General features: G+C 40.2%; 1 protein-coding gene across 1 annotated transcript; it reads left to right on the forward strand.

Moving 5' to 3' along the window:
- Nucleotides 1-3,889: 3,889 nt before the first annotated feature.
- Nucleotides 3,890-22,523, forward strand: ylpm1 (YLP motif containing 1). Its single transcript, XM_034527906.1, is given in 28 exon segments — nt 3,890-4,782; nt 5,390-5,611; nt 6,743-6,776; nt 6,779-6,930; nt 7,209-7,218; nt 7,221-7,270; nt 7,272-7,310; nt 7,312-7,371; nt 7,373-7,719; nt 8,128-8,589; nt 8,591-8,685; nt 8,688-10,854; nt 11,780-11,903; nt 12,115-12,250; nt 12,348-12,437; nt 12,538-12,718; nt 12,966-13,156; nt 13,337-13,491; nt 13,586-13,648; nt 13,824-13,943; nt 14,050-14,226; nt 14,312-14,395; nt 14,493-14,576; nt 14,665-14,739; nt 20,543-20,594; nt 21,154-21,275; nt 21,501-21,686; nt 22,208-22,523. Coding segments are annotated over 27 exon segments (6,003 nt in total). The 5' UTR covers nt 3,890-4,218; the 3' UTR covers nt 21,648-21,686; nt 22,208-22,523.
- Nucleotides 22,524-23,800: the final 1,277 nt, after the last annotated feature.

Below are 23,800 nucleotides of genomic sequence, written 5' to 3' on the forward strand. Positions count from 1 at the left end.
ATAAAGACTCAATCTTTTCTTTACAGTAATGCGAGGTCGACATTATTGCACCAATTTATTGTCAAAATATAGGAATATGTTAGTATATATTAGTTTTATTCATAATTTACTGAAAGAAAATGATATGAATGATATCAACAGCAAACTTCTATCGCATAATTCACAAATATTTCAGTCAACGGGGAAATTATACAACAGCTGTATAGTCAGATGTCAGTAGACAGTCAATCAGGTATGTTTGCATGCTGTAAAAGACATCGCAGCATTCTTCACAATTAAATGTGAGAGATTTTCAGTCCTCTGCTTTGTGTACTCCCCCTTAATTTGAAGCACTTTGATTAATCAATTAATATTCCTTTCTCAAGGTCTTTTTATAAACCTCATCATTAATAAAGGCAGACATTCAATTAGCAGCCTAATCTTGATTGCCAATTCTGTCATAACAGTCTCCCTTTCTATGCTTTTTTCCCCTTCTGGTTTGTTATAGTTGGGAGTATCGTGGTGTGGGTAGGAAGAATTAACTAATTTCATTAATCTAATTGTCATCGCTTTCAACCATCCCACTAATAAGTACAAATTAATATGATTAATCAATCTGATGACATAAACTCATTCAATTACAGTTTTTCAAAGGCAAGTGGGTGTGTTGGGGTGATAGGGAGGAGCGGCGAGTGAAGGGAGGTGGGCCGCTGAGCAGCTTGCTCTGTGAGGAGCCCGGCCCACAAAATTGAAGTTAAGTCAGGCAATTAGTCATTCTGAATGATAAATACATGGTGAATTGTGGTGGGCAGATAACTGCAAGTCTTTCATTTAGTGAAATTTGGTACCAAGTAGAAAAACCACAAGACCATATGCACCACAGATTATTGACTGTTTTAGTATTTGGGGACAGATTATGTCCATCTTCTTTTACCCCAAATTTATTTATAGCAGAAATGTCTAACTCTATTTACAATACACAGCTAACAACAGAGCAACTTTAACGAGATTACGCTTTCACATTTTCACAAGCTGCATAATATACATTAAACTGTAAGAAATATTATAGCTGTAAACAGTGTTGTTATTCTGCATGTTAAGGTTTACTTGTCTCTGATAGTTAATTGTGCTGAATGCAGTGTATTATACTGTATTGTTTTACTTGTATTACAGGTAGTAATTTAAGTTAAGTACTAATGTCCACTTCAGATATGGATGATATTGTATATGACATATTATAATCTGATATTGTGATATCATATAATACTTTTTTTCCTCAATATTCCGATCAATAAACATGTAAAGCATTTGTGCTCTTTGCAACATTTCTGTGTTCAAATGCAACTAGAGAAATTAATAGATACCACAGCATAATCACTATGGAAAATATTGTCATGAAGCCCAAACCTGCGTTTAATGTAATCAGCCTTTTTCACAGCCCACATTTTGTCATTTTACTAAAGATGTTGCTTATAACAATAACAATAACAATGGCTCTGCTCCATTCAAGTGTCCCAGTAAGCTTCGACACTGACAGTGAGCCTGCATGCACAAGACCACGACCCTGAGAGTGAAATCAGCCATCATCATTATTGTCATATTTAGTAAAGCCATGTGCTTTTTTTCTTTTTGATTGTGACTCGTCTATTATAAAGAGGTTTGTTGGCTATCGTCCAAGCAACAATGTTGCTCATAGAAAAACAAACATACATTTAAATATAAAATCTTTAATGAAAATCGGATAAAACATGCATACCCAGCGTTTTCAAGGTCATTCATAGATGGTTTTCTCTTTGTGTTCCTCACCGTAGTTGTTCTAATTCATATCTCATAACTAAGATTCAAATAGTATGAACAGCTAACGAGAAGCGGCTGCTTGGATTTGATTTGTATTTTTCAGATCTCCTGTGCTGCGAGGAAGATGTGCTGGCGCAGCAGTTTGGGGTGATGCCCTTTAATGCGCTCTATCTTATCAGGCAAGCATCACCCCTATTCAAACCACTGTCTGATTGAACAGTGTGGTGTTGTTTGGGTCTTACATTGGGAAGAGTTTATAGAAGCACTGTCTCTAATTTGTGAAGTGGGGTATTATAGAGGAGACAATTAGACCGGAGTTCGATTGGCGTATAGAGGCTTGGATGCTGACAGTCAAGAGAAGGCTTTCAAATGTCATACCAATTAATCTATCCAGCCATCAAACAATATTCTGGAAACAAAGTCAGGGGGGGCGATCAATCCGCATCACTTTTCTCCTCACCGGGTTATGGGAAAATTGATTTGTCAAACAAAGCATTTTGGAAGCAGTGCATGGACTTGTTTGGGATCCATTAGCTTCCATTGAGCATTTTGTTTAACATAGGATTTTCATCACAGAGAAAATGCAGTGTCCTCAATACTGTGAGCTACACCTTTACGATTTCTGATTTCTTTGTTCTTTGCTTAGAAAGCCTCAGAAAGTGCTGATGAAGATTAAAAAGGGCCAACTTCTAATGCATTAAAAAAACGCTTAACATGGTATTGTTATTAATACAATACACAAATGACCAGTACAACAATCCGTCCCCTCCCTTATAAAAAGCACAAGGCATTAGTCCCCAGTATGATATTATTGTATAGGCCACCCTGGGCTATCCTGCCATCCTATACAGCGTGGCTGTCCTAAGCTGTATCATGAATTCCCTGCACAGTGTATTGTTCTAAGACAGAACTGTATCACATTGTGCCCGTCATGCTGTTTTAGAGGGGAGAGAGCTTCCTCTATGGGATTTCTCCCAGTCCCATCCCTTGATAATGTATCTCTCCCTAAAGGCTAGGCCTCCGTGACCTTGTCTTATTCATCGAGGGCGTCTTAAGCGAAAGAACTGAATCCTGAATGGGCCATTTCCCCTCTTTTAACACCCCTTTAATGTCATCAGTGAAATATGAAGTCATTAGGCGATATTAAAACACTGCTGACAAACTAATTAACGGGAGACATTAAACAGGACGGGCTTGATTAATCCGCTTTAACGATTCTTTTTAAGTGGTTCTGGTCAAAATTAATACAGATTTACTGGTGATCTTAAGAAAAAAATACTCTTATGTGTATTAGACCTCAAGGGCAACCTAAAGTCACTGGTCTTTTACCCCCCACTGGTCTCCCTCCCACCCCTTATTGTTGCTAAACACAGTCTGAACTCACACAGTTGGTCTTTGACAACAAACTACTGAAGACTGTAGAGACACGCATGCTGTAGGCCTAATCCTTAAAGATTTTTTCTGGCTACATTTAATTTATTGTTTCATAAAGGATATATTGTACGCTAAGTAGTTGCATATAGTTGCGTTGTTAACTTAAATCATGGTATGATAATTCAATGAGGCACCTGACACATTTGCATTGACATGAAATATTTTAAGAGCTGAACATTTGTTGGAATGGATCATTTTAATTGTAATATCAATTCTTTGGGTATGACGCAAAGACCTTTACTGAGTTATATTTAATTAATTAATTTGTTTTGTTTTGTTTTTTACAGACAAAGGTTCGTAGTTGAGTAGACATGTCTTAGTAAATGTCTCCCTCTTGTGGTAAAAGTACAGACCCGGGGTCAGCTGCTCAGAATCATATATTTTCAGTCGCAGCCTTGAAACCTCAAGAGAGCATTAAAGTAGGCTACTTAGGAATTACCTGTGAACATGTTTTGACATACAGTATATGTATGTAATAACAATCATTATAACAATGTAATACACCAATAATATCAATAAAACTAGTATTAACTAATAGTTAATATGTAATAGTATTATTGTTACTAGTATTATTGTTATGATTAATATATATCCTATTCTTTAAGATAAAATGCATTTCTAAATAAGGCATTTTCATCGCCACCGGAAGTGGTCACCGGATGACTTGTGATGCGTTTCCGTCAGCATTGAGCTCGTCGAGCTGTAGCATCGACCACACGTTCAACGATATCGCCGTCTCGAAACGTTTTGGTAGCTCATTTTCACAACACTAGTTCTCGTTATACATTCATGGGCTAGACGTGCACATTTAATTATCCAACGGATAACAGTTTGCTGCTACGGAGTTGGTGTTTATGCTCTTTGCTTCATGCGATCTGTACAGTCGGGACATGAACATGTAACGTTAGCTGTCTGTTACATACGAGGTAGGTTAACGTTAGCTTCTAGCTACTCGGGCCCGGCTGTATGTGAGCACAAAGGCCGTGGACACCGCCTCCCTTTTTAACTATGTATCCTTCCTGGGGTAATTACGGGGCATCCCAGTCACAAAACTTTGGAGGGGCCGGAGCCCACAGGCCGCCCAGTGGCGGCCAGGCACCTGGGTTCGGCGGCTTCGACGCCCCTTCGGGCGGCTCGATGTTCTCCAGTCTCCAGGAGCAGCACCGACAGCAGATGCAGCAGCTGCAGATGCTGCACCAGAAGCAGCTCCAGTCCGTGTTACACCACGGGAATAGTGCGAATGCGTACGGGGGCGGACAGTCGGGTGGATATCAAGGATCAACGTGGCATTCAGACGGAGCAGGACATCCAGACAGCGGTGCTGGTTCTCAGTCGTACTTTCAAAAAGACGAGACTCCTACCCAGTCGGCAAGAGGTCCATCTGCTCCTCAGCAGGGTCACTCACAGCCTCCTCCCCCTCCAACTCAACCGCACCCCAACGACCCCCAACCTGTTCCTCCTCCGGAGCCACCGTCATCCAAACCACCAGAGAACATCGGTGCTCTCAAATCCCAAGAGGCCAACAAGCAAGATGCATCCAAGGCAGAGGAAGACAAGTCCTTACCTTTGCAGGTATTGTATCCGTTTGTGCTCTGGGTAGTCAGGTGTTATATATATTTAATACATAAATATTGATTGGATTTAGTTTAGGTCTTTCTCAAGAAAAGACTAACAGCAGATGGTTTCAAAATCAAAGAGCCGATGAGAATATATTTAGTATATATAGTATATAGTGCTTAACTAAATGAAGACTTTGAAAGAATGGGGGGCGTGCTTGGATTCCACAAGACGTCTGTCGAATGTGGTCAATATGAAATTAGGGTACAGCTGTATAATGTGAAATGTCAAGTACGTGCACAAAAACAAAGTCATATTTTTTTGTTATGTTATCAGAAAAGTTATTTATGAGCTGGTAAAATAACATGTTTATCACTGGCATGTTTAAGTTATGCTTCAAGGATTCAGGGTTTAATTTACAATACATATGAAGCCACTGTTTGTTGCAGGTCATTAACATAACATGTGTAATTGTAATCTTATTATTGTGTCAAATTAAACTAGAAATGGGCAGGTGATTATAGGGAAAGCAAGATTTTCTCAAACACTTGCATTGTGAAAGTGAGGACAACATTCCTTGTGCGCTTTGTCTGATAGAAGTCCTTGTTATTGTTTCACACAGGAGCAACAGCAACGATGGTATAAACAACATCTTCAAAATCTACAAAAGTTGAAGCAAGAGAAAGCCAAACTTAGTCAGAAAGAGGGTGATGGTCCTTTGCCACCACCACCCTCTGGCCCAGCGGTTCCTTTGCCTCCATCAGAACAACAAAAAGGCGCACCTCCCCCACCCCCTCCAAAAGAGGAGCCCCCAGCACCACCTCCACCACCTGACGAGACAACAGTAAGCATTACTACTATGTTACAGAGGTTTGAATGTAAGAATTCAGTCTTTTCTTGGGGAGTACTACTGCATAGGCAAAATAAGTTGTATAAAGTATTTTGAGACTACAGAGGGAGCTGTGCAAAATCTGCTCTGTTGCCTCAAGTGATGTCACTTGATGGGGGTTGACGAAGTATCGGCCTGGCATAGACGTACGCATTTGCCGACTATAGCTGCTCCCGTGAGCGAGCATAGCTGTCTCAAAGGCGGCAGATACTGCTGACGTTGCATTAAACATCGCCATCCTCTACGTCGAAGTTGCAAAAACAGTGTTTCCGCTGGTAACGTCCCTTGTTCCTTCTTTCTCTCTCTCTCTCTCTCTCTCTCTTCCCCTTTCTCTGAAAGGCATTTAAACAACGTTTTATGTTCAACTTTGCGTTCTTCTCCATTGTAACACAGAATAGTTGTGCTGTGAATGTATATCTGTTCCGAATATTGGTTATTGTTCTCCTTGGTTAAAGAAAATATATGTTGAAGATATTAGTCAACCCCTATCAAATGAATCGCGTTGCTTGAGGCTGAAAACAACAAGTTTAAAAATTGAAAAACATGCAGGCTTGTGACAAATATTCTGTATTGGGCTGCGGTTCTTGTGATGAGTGATTTGTAATTAAAAAATATCATCAGATGTGTTCACTGTTTAAACTACAACAACCGGTTAACCCTGTCGTGTGATTAGTTGAGCTAGTTGTGGACTACGGGTGACTTGTTTTCATTAAACAGTTGTGACTATAATGTTTTCTGTAATACTCTAAACTAAATGGTGCTACAGATAATTATTGTAAAACTGTAAAGAACAATAGATCATTCTCATATTTTATATTCCATTATAGATAATTAACCCACATTTCTGTGTATTTTATGTGTGAAATTCATAGAAGCATATTCATTGTAATTGTCCTATATGCACAGTGTCCGTTACAGAGGTGAAAATAATCCACTTGCATACATATATGTTCACTCTACAATTTAGCTATTTACATTAAACGTTTGTAATATGTTATCAGTTAGTACAACCTACCCCCAGTCATGTAAAAAATATTGTTGAGTTTCAAAGATGTGGTTTGCTCTAATCTTGTTTATGTTTTAAAGCCTGATGTCCCACAAGACCCAGAGGAGGCTGCCCGCTACAGCAGTTACAGGCTGCAGCAGCGCAGTGGCAAAAGGTGCAGCAACAGAGAGCAGGCTTACAATACCAGGCTCTCATGCAACAACACGAAAAGCTTCAGCAGATCCTGGAAAAATACCAACAGCTAATTCAGCAACCTACAAATCTTCAGGTAGGTAAAGGGGAGTTTCTTTGACAGCTACTCTCTGGCTGGTTATGTTCCCTGTCCTTAGGTGATCGATATATACAATGAAAGGTGAAAAGCAACCATAATATGTTTAGTGGAACAGCGGGCAGTAGAGTATGTTTGAGCTGAAACTACTCTGATCTGCAACACCAGCAGCAGCTTGGAGGCCAATATGTTTTTATTTTCGCATGCCACTTCTCATGTGATTTCTTTGTTCTGCATGTACTTGTATGATAATTAGCCAAATAAACCTTTTTTTGCAGACAATGTCTGCTGAATGCAGCTGAGGCACTATGAAATGCAACAGCAGCAGTTCACCCCTTTGTTTCCAAGACTGGGATCACTCTTTCGTCCTGTGGTATGAGGCAGTTCAAGACCTATCCCCACAAAGACCAATTGCAGGACTATGAGCGTCAATGGAAGCAAGTGGCAGGAGCAGATGAATGCCACCAATGCCCACCTTCAAGAAAGGGTGGCCACTCTCACTGCCATGGTACCATTAGCCTCAAGCCAGTATAATAGTGGTATGATGGGACAATTTGGCCAGTACCCTGGACAAGACATGCAGCAGCAGCCAGCAAAGCCAGCTATGCAGCATTCCCCACTTGGTGTTGGACCCAACGTTCAAGGTCCACGGCCCGCTGGCTTTGGGACACATTCGGAATCACCTGCTGGACCCCCTTTGAGAGGAGCGGCCCCTGCTAGCATAGGAGTCAGACCCCAAGGTCCCCCCACCAGTCAGCTACCAAGCATCAACAGCGTCGGAGGTCCACGGTCAGTAGGCTGTTCATGTACTATGATTGGGATTTTATTTAAAGTTACTACAAGGAACATTTTAAATTGGTTATCAATACCTCAACATAACCTACACAATTCAGCAAGAATATTGGCTATGTCTATATAGTTATTCTTTATACAAATAAAGAATTAGAGGTTTCCGTAAGGGTATCTAGGGCATGGAAACGCTACAGCCTTTTAGTACCTTAATCAAATTAAAATAAAAAAGTTTAAATTTAAGAGTGTTTCATAAAATCAGTTCAGTATTTTGAATTATATGACCTCATGTTTACAATTCATGTTTTATATTGATAGCCTATCACTGGAATACTAAAATAAATCTTTATTATTAATAATAGTATTCATAATTATGTTTTTGGTTTCTTTTTTTTACAATTTCTGTAGTCATGTTGGTCCCAGCGGAAGCAACCCTAGATTTGACCAGCCACAGCAGCGCTTCGATGGTCCTCCAAGATTTGACCAGCCACAGCAGCGCTTCGATGGTCCTCCAAGATTTGAACAGCCACAGCAGCGCTTCGATGGTCCTCCAAGGTTCGACAAACCACAGCAGCGTTTCGATGGTCCCCCAAGGTTCGACAAACCACAGCAGCGCTTCGATGGTCCCCCGAGGTTTGACCAACCACAACAGCGCTTTGCCGGTCCCCAAAGGTTCGACAAACCACAGCAGCGCTTTGAGGCCCCCCCTCGATTTGACCAACCGAGGCAGCGCTTTGATGGTCCCCCTCGATTTGACCAACCAAGGCAGCGCTTTGATGGTCCCCCTCGATTTGACCATCCAAGGCAGCGCTTTGATGGTCCTCCCAGATTTGACCAACCTCGATTTGGACAGCAGCCTAGATTTGAGCAGGCCCAAGGCTCTCTGGCCCCCCACCTCTTTTGAACGTCCAGTTGTACCTCAGCAAAAACAGCAGCAATGTACCCAAGCTAAGGCCCAAACAGCTACTAACAACCAGCCAGTATGGATTGCAAGACTTCTGGAAAGTCGACTGGGCCACAGTCAGAAAAAGAAAAAGTTGAATCAAAACCAGCTAATAAGGCCAATGCTGATGATTTGACAGATGACAGTTTGCTTGCAACAGAGGGCTTTTTTGTCCAAAATGACCCCATTCCTCAGACATTACAAACAAACTCAAACCCTGAGAAATCAGATGACAATAATGCTTCAAACAATGACCACAAAATAAAACCTGGAAGTAGTAACCTTTCTGTAACTGCTCCTTCTAATGTGGCTTCAAAAAGTACTGCTATACAAAATCCACTTAAACCAGATGGGCCAATGACAAACAATAAACCCCCACTTGTTCCAAAGCCCCCTGGAATCCAACAGGAGCCGCAAGCTTCTGGCCATATGCAGTCAAGACCAGATCCTCCAAGGCTTTCCCCAGGGAGGGGACGTGGTCAGCCCCCAGTACCTGTCCAAGTGCATGGACGAGGACGTGGGCAGAGAGGCCCTGGAGAGTTCAGGGGACCGAACACTGTACCACTTGGGGATAATATGGGAGAAACGTCTTATGACTACATGCCATCTGAAGAGAATGTGGAGGTACCTGAAGAGCAAGAAGAATATCACTGGCAAGATCCTTCATACGGGCAGTGTGATGGTGAGGAATTGGAGGAGCCCCTTGAAGAAATGTGGATGTCAGGCGGACATCACTTCTCAACAGATGAAGAGTATTATGAAGAGCAAATAGGAGGACTCCACATGGGCAGAGGAGGCCCAACTATGGGCAGAGGAGGGCCTCATATGGGCAGAGGAGGCCCGTCTATGGGCAGAGGAGGCCCGTCTATGGGCAGAGGGGGACCGCCAATGGGCAGAGGGGGACCGCCGATGGGCAGAGGGGGACCGCCGATGGGCAGAGGGGGACCGCCGATGGGGAGAGGGGGACCGCCAATGGGGAGAGGGGGACCGCCAATGGGGAGAGGGGGACCATCCATGGGGAGAGGGGGACCATCCATGGGAAGAGGAGGACCAATGGACAGGCACTGGGAAGAACCTGAGTCAGCAGAGTACTCAGAGGAAGGGGATCCTTACTGGGGAGAAATGAGACCTCCAATGAGAGGCATGCGACCCCCGTTTCCACCTGGCCGGGGTCGTCCCCCACGTGGTCATCCTGGCTTTATGCACCAAGGACGAGGGCGCCCACCTCACCCAACACATGGGCCAATGGATCATGAACCATTAGGCCATAGAATGGAAATTGATGATACTGAAATGGATTCAATGCACCATGGACATGATCCTCAAAGCCATCCGATGCATTCTGACGTAGGTAGAGGCAGACGTCATGGGCCAACACCTCACGAAAGGATGGATCCTATGGAAGACCCATTGTACAATGAAGGCATTGAGTTAGGGTGGCAACAGCCACATGGCAGAGGCCCTCCTATGCCTCCGCATGAGATGATCGATTCAGGAGGAATGAGGAGGAGACCTATGGGTCGAGGAATGGCAGGAAGAGGCATGTGGCGGCCAGGTGCAACACATGAGGAATATGAAGAGCGACATAAAGAGGGTTTTGTGGAGGATTACGGTCATGGGGAACATGGTTATCAATGGCGGCCACCACAGAACTATCCTTCCAATGACTATGGGCATGAATCCAAGTACCATGAGTCGGAATGGGATGGAGACCGTGCTCCTCCTGAGAGGGACTATCCCCCTCGCATGCCACCTCCAGAGCCTTACAGAGATGGCCATTGGCCAGAGGAAAGAGAAAGAGGGAAGCCATATCCATATGGTGAACATGATAGGGGAAGAGGAGAAGTTAGAATTCGTGAGTATGGGGCTGAGCCACCGTACCGGCAGGAAGAAACATCATACCCACCAGCCACAGCGCCTTCAGAATGGGATAGGCCTTCAAGGCTTCCTCCACCAACTGAGAGAGGGTATCCTGCTGACTATGAGGATCGCAGAGGTCGTTATGAAGAGCACAGGGAAGAACCTCATTTGGATTTACGTCCACCTTCATCTCCTGCTTCAGCTGTCACAAACTTGCCAGAGAGCTCAGTTGATCCGGCGTCACAAGGAACAAGTGGAGCAAATGTACTTGCTCTCTCCCAACGTCAGCATGAGATCATCTTGAAAGCTGCTCAGGAGCTTAAACTTATTAGGTAATTTCTTGACTTTCATCATTGATTAATACATCATTATGTTCGGTTCACAGATTCTGACTTATCTATAGTGGAATCTAGCCATGCAGAGTGCAGTGTTGTAATGAATTGCTCAGGTGTGGAAATATCCACCTATAGAAATAGAATAGGAGTAGAACTGACGTTCCCATTTAAATTAACATAGTAATATGGTAAGAGCTACGTCCATTTTTATGTATACCGTTGCCATTGCTACGGTTGTAGCAGCCTAAATTATATATAAACTGAATTGATTTATGTAAGTCTTGGACTCATGGAGGTGAGGTTTTACGGAAACAACTTAAACCTGCTGTGGAGTAGTATATAGAGAGACAGAGTAAATTAGTAAAAGTTAACAACTTGATGCTTCATCTCCATACTCTTGTCAGTGTTCAACTTCTTTTCTGTAACTGGTGTAGCATTAAAGTATGGTGGAATTTCAAAGCTATATGGCTAAATAGCTGGTTAGCGTGCTAATTCCACCATGCTTAAATGTTACACTGGTTATAGAAAATGAGCTGAACAATGGACTGGTGCCCAGTGGCCTCTGCCTCACCAGCTATTCTTCCTGGCAAGATGCAACAACACTGTACGTCGCTGGGATGTGTATTGTCACCATAAACACAAACAACAATTGATCAAACAGATTTCTCTTTATCCCCCCCCTGAGATTTCTGCCACCACACGAAAACCGTGAAGGTGAATGGAATACTATTTGTGGTGCTCAAATCATTCATAGATGTTAACATGCTTGGCCAGCCGGGCTTTGCACACCGTGACTGAAGCAGAAGGCTGTTTTATTTTAGTTGCAGCTTTGCCATTTTGCTAGCATATTACCTCCTTTACGGCCAAATGGATTTTGGGAAACTATTTGGTGAACTTAACTTCCATTCTTTTGGGTCTACAGGGAGTTGCAGGAGGGCAAGACACCTGGTACTGAACCTCAGCCTGTATCAACTGACATCCTGTCTGAGCTTCCTGCTGGTCTTCTTGGTTTGGAGATCCCACCAGACGTCAGGAATGTTCTCAAGGTAATATTTACTAACATTATTTAAGCCCAATTAAATATAGTGCATTGCTGTAAGAACGGCAAAATTGCTGGTTATGTTAGAGGACAACACGGAGACTTTTACACATTTAATTCTTTCATACATTTTCACAAATTAATTTGTTAAAATTTATATTTTTTATTTGCATTTTGTATGTAAATATTTATCAATATATAACATTTGTCATCTTTAGGGCATGACTGCAGCAGCACAGACATCTGTAACTAAACCTGTTTCTTGGGATACAAAGCCTGCTGCCACAGATTACCAGACATCTCTCTCCAAACCTTCGATGATTCCAAAGACTGTGGATTATGGGCATGGGCACGGTATGTGCAGCAGAGATGGACGTATTTGATCATTTTAACAGATAGCACAGGTTACGTTTCAGGACCTTGTTGGTGACATTAACGCTTGATGTTTCAGAGCCTGGAGCCACTGTTGAGCGGATCGCTTATGGTGAGAGAATTGTGTTGAGGCCTGACCCAGTACTATTAGACAGGGGCTATGAAAAAGGTGAGTCTCAGTACTTTTAAAGCTTAGCTTTGTCTTCTCAAACAGAACTTGCTTTTGCAATTTTCTAACTATTGTTCATTGAACTATTTCATTGTCCTAGAACCTCTTGGTCCCAGAGATCCTTACAGTCGAGACCCATATTTTGATAGACGATCGGACCCTTATATGGATCGTCGCGACTACAGCCGAGAGCGGGAATCATATAGAGAAAAGCTGCCATCTGAATATGAAAGAGACCGATATGAGAGGGAGCGATATCCCCCACGAGAGAGAGATGACAGGTATGCTGTTTCCTCAGTAGCTCTGACACCCTTTTTTCCTAACTGGGGAAGCAGGCTGCTTCCGTACATATGTAATGTTGTTTTCTATTTGTCTGTTTTTGATTCAAGCACACAGTCCATGATTGAAGAAAGGTACAATATCACATTGTGTCAATACATTGTGATCAGTCGTCAGTGTGTGCGCGTTTGAATCAAAGAACTGTGTCGACAAAGCAAATCTTGACAATGCTCCTCCTCCTCTGTGTAGATCTCCACTGGCGCCTCCTCCACGATCGGCATACAGGGAGAGAGAGCGGGATCTTCGAGACCGGGAGAGAAGTGACAGTCGTGATCGAGAAGAACATTACGGAAGGCCGGGCTATGACAGACCTCCATACGAGCGCACCGGGCTCGATCGCAGTGGGCCTGAGCGTTACGGCCATGGCTCCTCACCTTACGGTATGTTCAATCCCACATCTGTTTACAGACGTGTACTCGCACACCTAAGCTGTGTTTGGTAGACTTTAACTTCACACTTAAATCACAAGTTCATTTTCTAATTACTTAAAGTAAATCTACAACAGGATAAAAAATAATGCCATTTAGAGAAATGTTTGAATCGCAATGAATATCATACAGTAGAAAGAAGAAGTTATCCAGAAGACAGAGGACCTCCGACTGCACCGCCCCTCCCACCTCCACCTCAGCCACCCCCACGAGTCGAGAGGAAGCCGGAAATCAAGAATATTGACGATATCCTCAAACCACCTGGCAGATCATCTCGCCCTGAAAGGGTACTTATTACTGCTGCGATGTTTCTTAATGTAACAATATCACATTTTCAGTTGTATAATATTAAGTGCTGATGTATGTGATACATTTTCACAGATTGTCATCATAATGAGAGGGCTTCCAGGAAGCGGAAAAAGTCATGTTGCAAAGCTCATACGGGTGAGTGGCGTCTTACCAGCAAATCATAGTGTAATTATAATGTAATGTGATTGAACGTCAAAAACAACAATACTTGTAGTTTATATATCATTTTCTGATTTAACAAATATTATTACCTTTGGAATAAATCAAAATCGAAACATAAAAATGTTTTAATCTTGTTGGCGTTATCAAGGATAAGGAAGTCGATTGTGGCGGTGCACCTCCAAGAGTTCTTGTTTTGGACGATTATTTCATGACAGAGGTTGAGAAAGTACAAAAAGATCCAGACACGGGGAGAAGGGTCAAGAACAAGGTGAGTCTGACATGCAACAACAACAAAGTCAGCCGTAACTGGCAGATGTATTCCAATTATTGAACGTTATCAACGATGTAATGCAATACAAAAATCTGTCTTGCAGATTCTTGAGTACGAGTATGAGCCAGAGATGGAAGATACTTACCGGAACAGCATGCTTAAAACATTTAAGAAAACTCTGGATGACGGCTTTTTCCCCTTCATCATTTTAGACACTATTAATGATAGGGTTAAACATTTTGATCAGTTCTGGAGCGCAGCCAAAACGAAAGGCTTTGAGGTGAGTTGTGTACAGAATGTCTTTTTCATCCAATTTAACCAATCGGCCCTGTGCTAAAGAGGTTTTTTTTTCTTTCTTATTTAAGGTGTATCTGGCTGAAATCACTGCAGACACTCAGACATGTTCAAAGAGAAATGTCCATGGGCGCACTCTTAAGGATATATTGAAGGTCTGTAATATCTAATTACTGTCTCAGATACATTTAGTAGAAATGTAAAAGCTCATGCATGTCCAATGCACTTCTTAATGGAGCATTCTGTACACAGATGTCCAACAACTGGGAGTCTTCACCACGTCATATGGTGCGCTTGGATGTCCGGTCCCTGCTTCAGGATGCTGCTATAGAAGAGGTGAGGTCTTCAAGACTTAATGGTTCTTATAATATTATAGTGTTTCTTTTAGTAACGGAGCTGAACAAATATGTGCTTGTGTTATCAGGTTGAAATGGAAGACTTCAACCCTGATGACGAGCCCAAGGAGCTGAAGAGGGAGGAGGAAGAAGAGGGTGATCTGGTAGGACATGAAAAGCTTACATTTACAGTCACATAGCTTCAAGAATCATTTCCACTTATTTGTATTCCCATCTTAGATCATAAGGAGTATCCAGGAATTTCATTTATTACGTAGTAAATATCAGATTCACGAGGAAGACCAGAGCAGAACAGAGAAATTATAAAAATAAGAAATATAAGGAAGTGAGATAGAGACTGTTAAAATACGGTAGTAATCTGTCCTAAAATTAATTGATAGTCCATTAACAAAAGGGGCAGTTTCAAAGCTTCCTAGTTTAGTAGATTTTGTTGTTGAAAAGTTTAATTTTCATCTACACATTTAAATTCCCATTCTTGTTAAAGTACCACCATCACGCAAAGTGTTCCAAAACTTTATCCTCTATCATTGCGGATGAATCTGGACCATTCTGCTGAGTTTGGATTTTCATTTAAAGAAAGACAAAACTTTTTTTTCAAAAGACATACATTTAATTTGAATCCAAAAAATCAAGGAGAAGAAATAAAACGCGTCTATTAAATCATGTGTGAAACATACTGATCGGTAATAGATTAAGTTTGATAAATAAAAATGTCCTAGAATTTCCAAATTCTAGGATTTTAAAGAACAAAATGAATTCTATTTGCAACATTAATAATAAAAAATAAAGAAAAGGTAAATATTGCCTTTGACATAAAGGAAAATGTTTACAGATGCATTTATAATAAGACAGTGTTTTGGGGCTTGAATTTTAAACATTTTCCAAGCAAATAATATGATTATGTAACCAACTTAATGCTGTTGTACAACTACTCTGGTTAAAAAGTTCAAAAGAATCAAAATGATGGACTTTCTAATATTAAGTTTCAGTGAAAGATTTTCTTCAGTTGTGTCGACATTTTTGATGAAATCTTTAAAGCTGAACAAATTTAAAGGTTTCCTATGATACACCTTCAGGGGGATTGTCTCCAGATGGAGTTTAACAAGCTTGGGACCAAACTTGGGGGGTGGGGGGTGGCTGCGGGGCAAAAGTGAATTAATTTGTGACCATTAAAATTATTTTATTAGGAAGAAAAAAGATCTGCAGAAACAATATGTAACTGGCCTCGATGGCACAATTGCCTAATAATCGCCGAACAACAAATCTGCTTCACCTTGAAGTAGCTATTATCAATTATATAGTAACAATGTATGAAATGTCAATGGAAAATTATGTGAAAGGAGTCTCTTGTCATGATCAAACAAATCTGCAGTTCCCCATCAGTTTATGGCAAGTTTCAGCTCATGTTAAGCCGTCCGACCTGCAGCGTCACTGTTGTTCACTCACTGCTCTCGTAACTACCTTCTCAGCAGCAAACATCACACACAAGCTGGTGAACATAGTGGATAATATAGCAGCTAAAGAGACATATCATTTGTATTCAGGAGTTGGTAGAGACAAAGAACTAGAAGAAATATGAAAAACAAGAGATTCGTCCCATTAAGGTTCAAACTGCCATGAGGCCCCATCTGTTCGTATGGTACGGTAGCAAGAAAATGCTCTATTGAGAGATTGCTTTGGAGGCCATTCTTGCTTGAAAATCATTTACTCAAGCTCTGCCCTGACTTTATTAATATGCTTTATTATTTACAAGCCAAAAAAAACACTTTCTTTAAACATGACCAGATTTCACAAGTTGACTTTTACAGGACTGTAGTTTGTGTAAACACAATCTTTATAAAAGTCCACTGTGAATTTTTATACATCATTTGTTGTATAACAAAGTCTAGGTCATGTCAATGAACGCAACAAAGTTTAAAACGTCTGATGTTTTAGAGACATGGTCGGTTAATTGTTGGTTGTTAATTGAAATATGATACTATGATAATGATTTAACTGTGAACATCTTTCATCTATCAAATTTAAGGATGACAATGTTTTTTTTGCACAAAAGTCAAAATAGTGATGAAATCTTTGAAGATATATGCATTAAACTCCAGGGGTGAAATATATTGTTTCCAGGGCCTATGAATTAAAATGTAAAGCTGCTGTAAAAGCAATAAGCAGTGGACGCAATTTTCTTGACCTTATCAAAGATCAAGAAAAAGTAAACAAATATAAATAAATAATAAATAAATCAGTGATCATAGCTTGTTTTAAACTGTATAAAACGTTTAGATTTCTTTTGTTGTAAATCAAGAGAATAAACAAATAGACATTAGACTGATTTACAAATAGTCTTCAAATTTCACATCAAGTGTCTCCGTACTGAACCCAAACCCAGTCCCCCAGTGGACTTCTCCGCAGTTAAGTTAGTAATGTGTAAATACAAAAGCCATATTTTTTTATTTTTGCAGAAAGACAACATTTATATTGACGCTTTATATGAGCAAAATCTAATCTTCTAAAATATGGCTCATTTCAGTCGCAACAAGAAAGTCAGGTTACATTTGAAAGCTTCACTGACATCTCCAAAACAACTTTATCCAGCGGCACTAAACACTTCACCTCATTGGGCAGAAGAAGAGTCCCAAATATGGTACTTGTTTGGTTTTTAAGTACTTTACGGCATTGTCCCATTTTTAAAAATCACTGTATCCCCACAAATATTGCCCCTATATTGCAAAACGTTAAAAAGATGTGTCATTCATTCATGTCTGTCCCGTGCATGTCTAGACCTGCTGTCAGAAGTGTTTTTTACTCGTCTACAGATGTGCTGCCAGCTGTCTGTCCAGCTGTTTTTGAAAATACGTGCGTTCCTGCAGGGTTGATGCCCGATAAAAAGGCACTGAATAACATGTTTATCCACATTCTGTAACCGTCGGAGCAGAGTGTGCTGTAGTGATGGTCAGAATACAAGCACACAGTCGCCCGTGATGAGAACTCGACCCGCAAACTGCCAACTTTATGCTGCTGCTGGGAGCAGGACAGTAGTGGGAAGAGAGTGGCTAAATAAACAGTGAATTGTAACAATATGCTAGCCTTATGTATATAGATTTATACTGTATACTGTATTCAGTGCTGGACTTCATATTAATTAGTGTTAATGCTTTTTTATTCTCCAAAATGCAATTTCCTATTGAAGTTTAGTTCCTGTTCAGAACATTGTGGTTTATGTTGGTAATTGTCATTTTTAGGCGGGTTTTTAACTATTTGTGAGGTCACGGTTACTTCAGACCAGCTGCGTAACAATCAATTAGGAAATCCGATTATTGTGTATTGATAAACATACATTTTAAATGGTCTCCCTGTGGTGCTGCACCAGCTTACCCTGCTTTAGCACCACCGTTTAACGTGTGTAACATTCAGAAAATCAATAAATTGTTATCAACGGCACCGGTGACCATTAAGTGAACAGCAGTCAGCATCCTGTTGCTCTCTGTATGCACGAGCATCGGCGAAATCTGAATTGAATGACCTGCAGAATTTTTAGAAAATATAAGAAAATTCTTAGAATTATCATAATGTTACTTTATATAATGTTCCTAATATTTTATTTATACCCACCACAACAGAGTGCACACATATGAAATATATTGTCATATTGGGGTTTTAGCTGGCTAATGTTAGCTAACGTTAGCTTGCTTGCTAGCTAACACGGACAAATCTGCTAGCTAGCTAACGAAGCAGAAATACTGTCTTGAGTCGATAGCGTCAGGTAACTCATCTACAGGCTGGCCTGGTTGGTGCGTTAACTAGCTTGCTATTTGAAAATCACGTTCACGTTATGAAACAACACATTGCTTTCATTAAAATCACTCCACAGGCTGCCGTAGCTGTCATTGTTATGTTCACATTTGCCCCGTTGGCAATAAATACAAACCTCAATTAATGCACGTAATAAATACACACGGAACCTTTGAATATACACTACATTTTAGCTACTATTTTAATTACCTCACCCGACATCGCAGTTGGATGTTGTCAGATCTTGTTTGTTGCACCTACGACCAAATCCAACGGTGAAGTGATGTATACTCTGTGTATCCACACAGAGTTTAATCTTCAAAGTCTATCGAGAGACAATGTGTCATCTATGTGAAACAAATATTAATGAATAATCTGAACAGACAAAGTGAGTCTTGGTTTCCTTCTTTTTATCAGCTTTTATCATCGAGCTTCGGTTTGTACATTAAACTCTGGAATCCAGAAAAGTTTGACATTTTCTGCATATATTTTTATCATCCGTGTTTTGTTTTTTTGTTTGTCGTCCCATGTGTACATACTTGTAACAAATGGACCAAAACAGGTATACTGACCATAATTTTACACACTTTCAATATTGTTCCCAAAAGAAATAATATAATAAGCACCTTTAAATATGAAAAACCAATGAAATGATCGACTCCCCAAAGCTGCTACCCACCAAATGTCCACCCACATAGGTGTTTTCACTCACTGGTCCTGATGAGATTTAAGTCAAGACTGAGTGGGCGTGTCTTGCAAATGTCCTGGTAAAGCATATCGCCCATCTTAAACCTGAGCAGAGGTCTAATCAGAAAATATAATGGAAAACATCTGTGTTAAGTTTAAAAGGGGAACAAAAATGCATATTCATGGCGATGTAAATAAATTACATCCTGAAGAATAGAGAAAACCAAACCATGAAATAAACACAGCACAAAAACAAATGTCAAAAATATTTTAAAAAACAAATTAATGCATACAAATGATTTATTTTGTGGAATGCAACAACTTCTAAAAGTGATTTTTAGATCAAATGTTCCTTTTTATAAACAAGGAAAATAGCAGGTATGTAAGGACAAAAACTATATCGATGAAAAATCGAAACTTGTAAATCATAACATTTTGACAGACAGACATAACGTGTTGCAGCGACCTGTCTATCCGTCGTATTACTCTAGGTAATGGTTTTGGCCGAGTTTTGTTAAGCACCTTAAATTAACGTCATCTCAGCTGGAGTGAAAATGTGTCATCTCTTTAAATGATGTACAGTACCAGACGCTCGCATGCTGGTCATAGGTTTTGACTGTTGTGTTGCTTAGCTCTCAACACTGGAGCACGTAGCTGTCGGAGACGGCTTCTTCCAAAATGAACAAATCATCCTGCAAGGTTTAATTGCATTTTGAATGTATTGTAAGTTCCAAATCAAATAATTTGTTTGACAATTTTTACCTATCAACTAACCCTTTGCAGCTTCAATTAGGTGGTCCTAAGAGTGTGAAAAGAATACACGGGTGTGTCTTTACTTAGGAACTGGCTAGTGCTGGCCAGCCAAATAGCATCAGTATAATTTAACAGGTTATTGGTTATGTCAGAAAAGTACACTATGCTTTTTGACCAGGAACATTTACATGCTCAGTTCACACTAATATTCAGCAGCACTGCAAACTCGTCCTCAGGTGTATTGTTGTAACATAAACTGTCGATCACATGATCATTAGCTCACACAGACAAAAGTACTTGATTGGAGATCTGAGTGCGAGTTTTGCTTCTTTTTTTGTAATCTTCTGAGAGCAGATAGCGGTTGGCTTGACAACAATCTTTTTATAAAGGAAAGCACTTTGGCACAGAAATGGTGTTCTCCAAAGCAGAGCACACCTACTATCCATTCTTTCTTTTCTTTTGCATGTCGCCAAGAACAAAGACTGAGTCTCGACACATTAGTTTCCCTCAACTTGCAAGATCAAAACATTTGCATGCCACTGTTGCATAATGTCTTAACCAGATAAGTCCTCACGCAGCCTCATCCCTCAGTAGTCTGTGTTGTCTTTCATCGTCTGATAAACCAGTCTGCTCTCTTTTCAGCCACCCCCTGTTTTCTCTCTCCCTCTCCCTGTGTCACCCAGATGTTTAACCACTGCAGTGTTTCTTTATAAAATATAGGGCTACATTCCAAAAAGCAAATGGGAGATGGACACGTCCGAGGCGAAACTTGGTAGGTATTCCTCTTTGTTAGTCATCATATTATGACGACCCAATCTTTTACCCTGATGAAGGAAAAAAAAGGCTGATATTGTTTTTATTCAGCATGACAACAACCTAAACTAATATTTGAATGATTGACTGATGATTTAAATAAAGCCCACTTTTCCTCTGGAGGAAACATGTCTGTTATAGACGGGTGAATGTACAAAGAGAAGGAAAAGATGAGGAACTGTAAACCGAAACATGCAAAGTGTGCCTCCTTCGACATATAGATGTTTTCCCACTCAAAATCCATGTGAATGTAAACATGGTGATAACTTCTACAGATCCCAAGCCAGGCAAATGAGAGGGGAAAATGAATAAGACACCCACCTGTCGTAGTGTTGATGTGATTGCACTGCGTTATTGTTATGTGATTTGTGAACGAGGACATTGCTAAAAAAAAAAAAAAAACGATGATGCCGATTGACTCGCAGGCTTTTCATGGACAAATTAATGTTCGGAGGATGAAGTTAAAGTTTTCACGGGAGAGGAGAACTGATCGCTACAGTGATCTTCCATTTATACAGACAAGTTGGATGGTCTGGGGAGCGGTGGGAAGAGGAAACGTGAAGACACGGAGCACATGGAGGACTACCTTCAGCTGCCAGACGACTATGCCACGCGCATGTCGGAACCCGGAAAGAAACGGGTAAATTGCCTCTGCTGTAGAAACTATTGCTTTGGTCATCTTGAAATTTAATTTCTAAAATATTGAAGGCAAAGATCCAGATAGTCACAGGGTTGTTTTCAATTTGTAAACACCATTTTTAATTTTTATGACAACAAATGTTAAATAATGTAACTGATGTATCTGAAGTGATGCTCGGTCATCCACTTCCCGGTCATAACACCCCGCCGTGGTTGCTTTGTCAAGGTCCGTTGGGCTGATCTCGAAGAGCAGAAGGAAGCCGATCGAAAGCGTGCGATCGGCTTCGTGGTGGGTCAAACGGACTGGGAGAGAATAACGGATGAGAGCGGACAGCTGGCGCAAAGAGCTCTCAACCGGACCAAGTATTTCTAAGAAGATAATCGTATCCCTCTTTTGCCCCTTCATTGAAAGGTATGTACGTTCCTCTTTTGTATGTTGTTGTTTAAGATGGCTGTAGATGCTAAAAGTACGAAATCATCGTATCGGTCATTTGAAAATACAAAAGTAACATTTAATGACTTGATGGGGACATGTTTAAGGCATTTTCTTATTACATGTCCTGTAGTGAAAATGTACTTTATGGATAAATAGTTCCTTTAATGCAAGTGAATGTAACGATTTATTTCAGCTTTTTTTTCCCCAGCAAGTTGTTTCTTGAAAAAGGCTTTTCTTTACATTTCTGAGCTTAATCGCAATAAATAGTGAATAAAATGCCATTGCCGGCATACATTTCTTACAGCTGTATTGCCTTTTATATTGTTGCAAATACAGTTGTAACTTTGTTCGGCATAAAGTAAGTGTTATTAAGATGTCGTAATATGACTGAATTTACAAAATTTTAATTTATTAGGAAAGTATTTTCCTAATTAAACACATAAAAGTGTAACTTGATCACAAAAAAATATATCAATGATCTCTTTTTCTTTCCGCAGGTTTCCAGAATGTGAAAACACTGTCGCTTACTTGTGGTGAAACAAGAGACTCATCCATATCACCAATGGTTATCAAATTCGTAGTTATTTTATTACGGATGCAGTATAGTTTTTTTTTCTTCTCATTTTTAAACCGGCACGCAGATCAATTTGTAGTTTATAACTCTGTGCTTCTTCTGGTCATGTATTCTGTATTCAGACCTGATTTTTGCTGTTTTATACTTGTCGTGCTTTCTGTACCGTTTACCTGTAGCAATGTTTTTTTGATCTGTGTATACTTGAAAAAAACACAATAAAACTTTCACCAAATCACCAACCTGGGGGAGTCTTTCTTGAGGAACACAAGGTCCGAAAAGGCAGAATGTGCTCAAACTGAATCAGTAGAGCTTATGAATAACTATTTTTTATCCGCCTGACATCACTTGTTTACCCCCTGTGACATTTGTTTAGACTCGCTGTTATCAGGTTGATCACTATGGTTACTTAAGGAGAATAGAGGTAAGATTAAATGGTTTGGTTTTACACCTCTGTCTGTTGCCTCCCAGTCTCATGATGGTGGTGTATTTGCCATTCTCTAGATTTTGTATTTAAATCTTGGAACATAAATATAAATACTGTGAGGTAATTGCACAGACTTGTAGGCTTGAATGGGTTTGCGTGTGTCAGAAGATGAAGTGTGATGCGAGTGCATGGTTGTGGGACTGAAAAACACCTCGCTGTGTTTTTAAACTTGAAGTACAATTTATTTTTCTGATTTTTAAGTTTAATTTATTATATTTATATAAAACCTTACGGTTGTTAACTGAGAAAGAGCTTTGGGGTTTAAGTGGTTAAATCCTGGTTTCTTCAATGACAAATTCAGCCCACAGTGGATTCTCATGACCATAATAGTATTTTATTTGTAGGTCTCATTCGAGTTCAGTTTTTTGCCATTGTTTTAACACATGTTTACATTCAAAGACAAGATATACATATGTTACCTGTAACACAATTCAGCTGAACTATATTCAGCTATAACTATGTGATCACCACTAATGCACATTATCAAAGCTCACAATTAACCATAACATCTGGTTAAGTGAGAAAGAACGATGCAAATTAATTGCTTTTATTTTTGTGTCCGTCTCAAAAGTCGGTTAAACGTAAAACAAGCAACAATGGTTGCAAATTATGTTTTATACAAAATATCAAATGTGTTTGTTGCTTTATGGACTCATTAGTCTGGAATAAAAGAAATATATAATCTGCTCTGACGGCTACGCTCAATAATGACAGTGGCACATTTAATATGTTGAAGAATGTTCCTGTTTGTTCTCGCTCACTGTTGACAGCAAGTTAATTACAAAGAGAATATTACACAGAGGTGTAGTTATATTGTATTGCTGATGAGTTTTCAAATGCCTTTGTGCACACGTCATATCGGTATTCAAAGAAAACCAAATTCAGTCTCAGTGAGTGAGATTATCATGGTGAAGCTGTGTTCAGTTTTTAAGATACATTTTAGCAAACCCTCCAGAATTTTCACCCATGAGAATTTTTACATGGATTACAAACGCTGTTACGGGAGTTATTGAAGACCAAACAAGGATCCTC

This window comes from Cyclopterus lumpus, chromosome 24 (genome assembly GCF_009769545.1).
Source record: "Cyclopterus lumpus isolate fCycLum1 chromosome 24, fCycLum1.pri, whole genome shotgun sequence".
In the NCBI taxonomy this organism is placed as follows: Eukaryota; Metazoa; Chordata; class Actinopteri; order Perciformes; family Cyclopteridae; genus Cyclopterus; species Cyclopterus lumpus.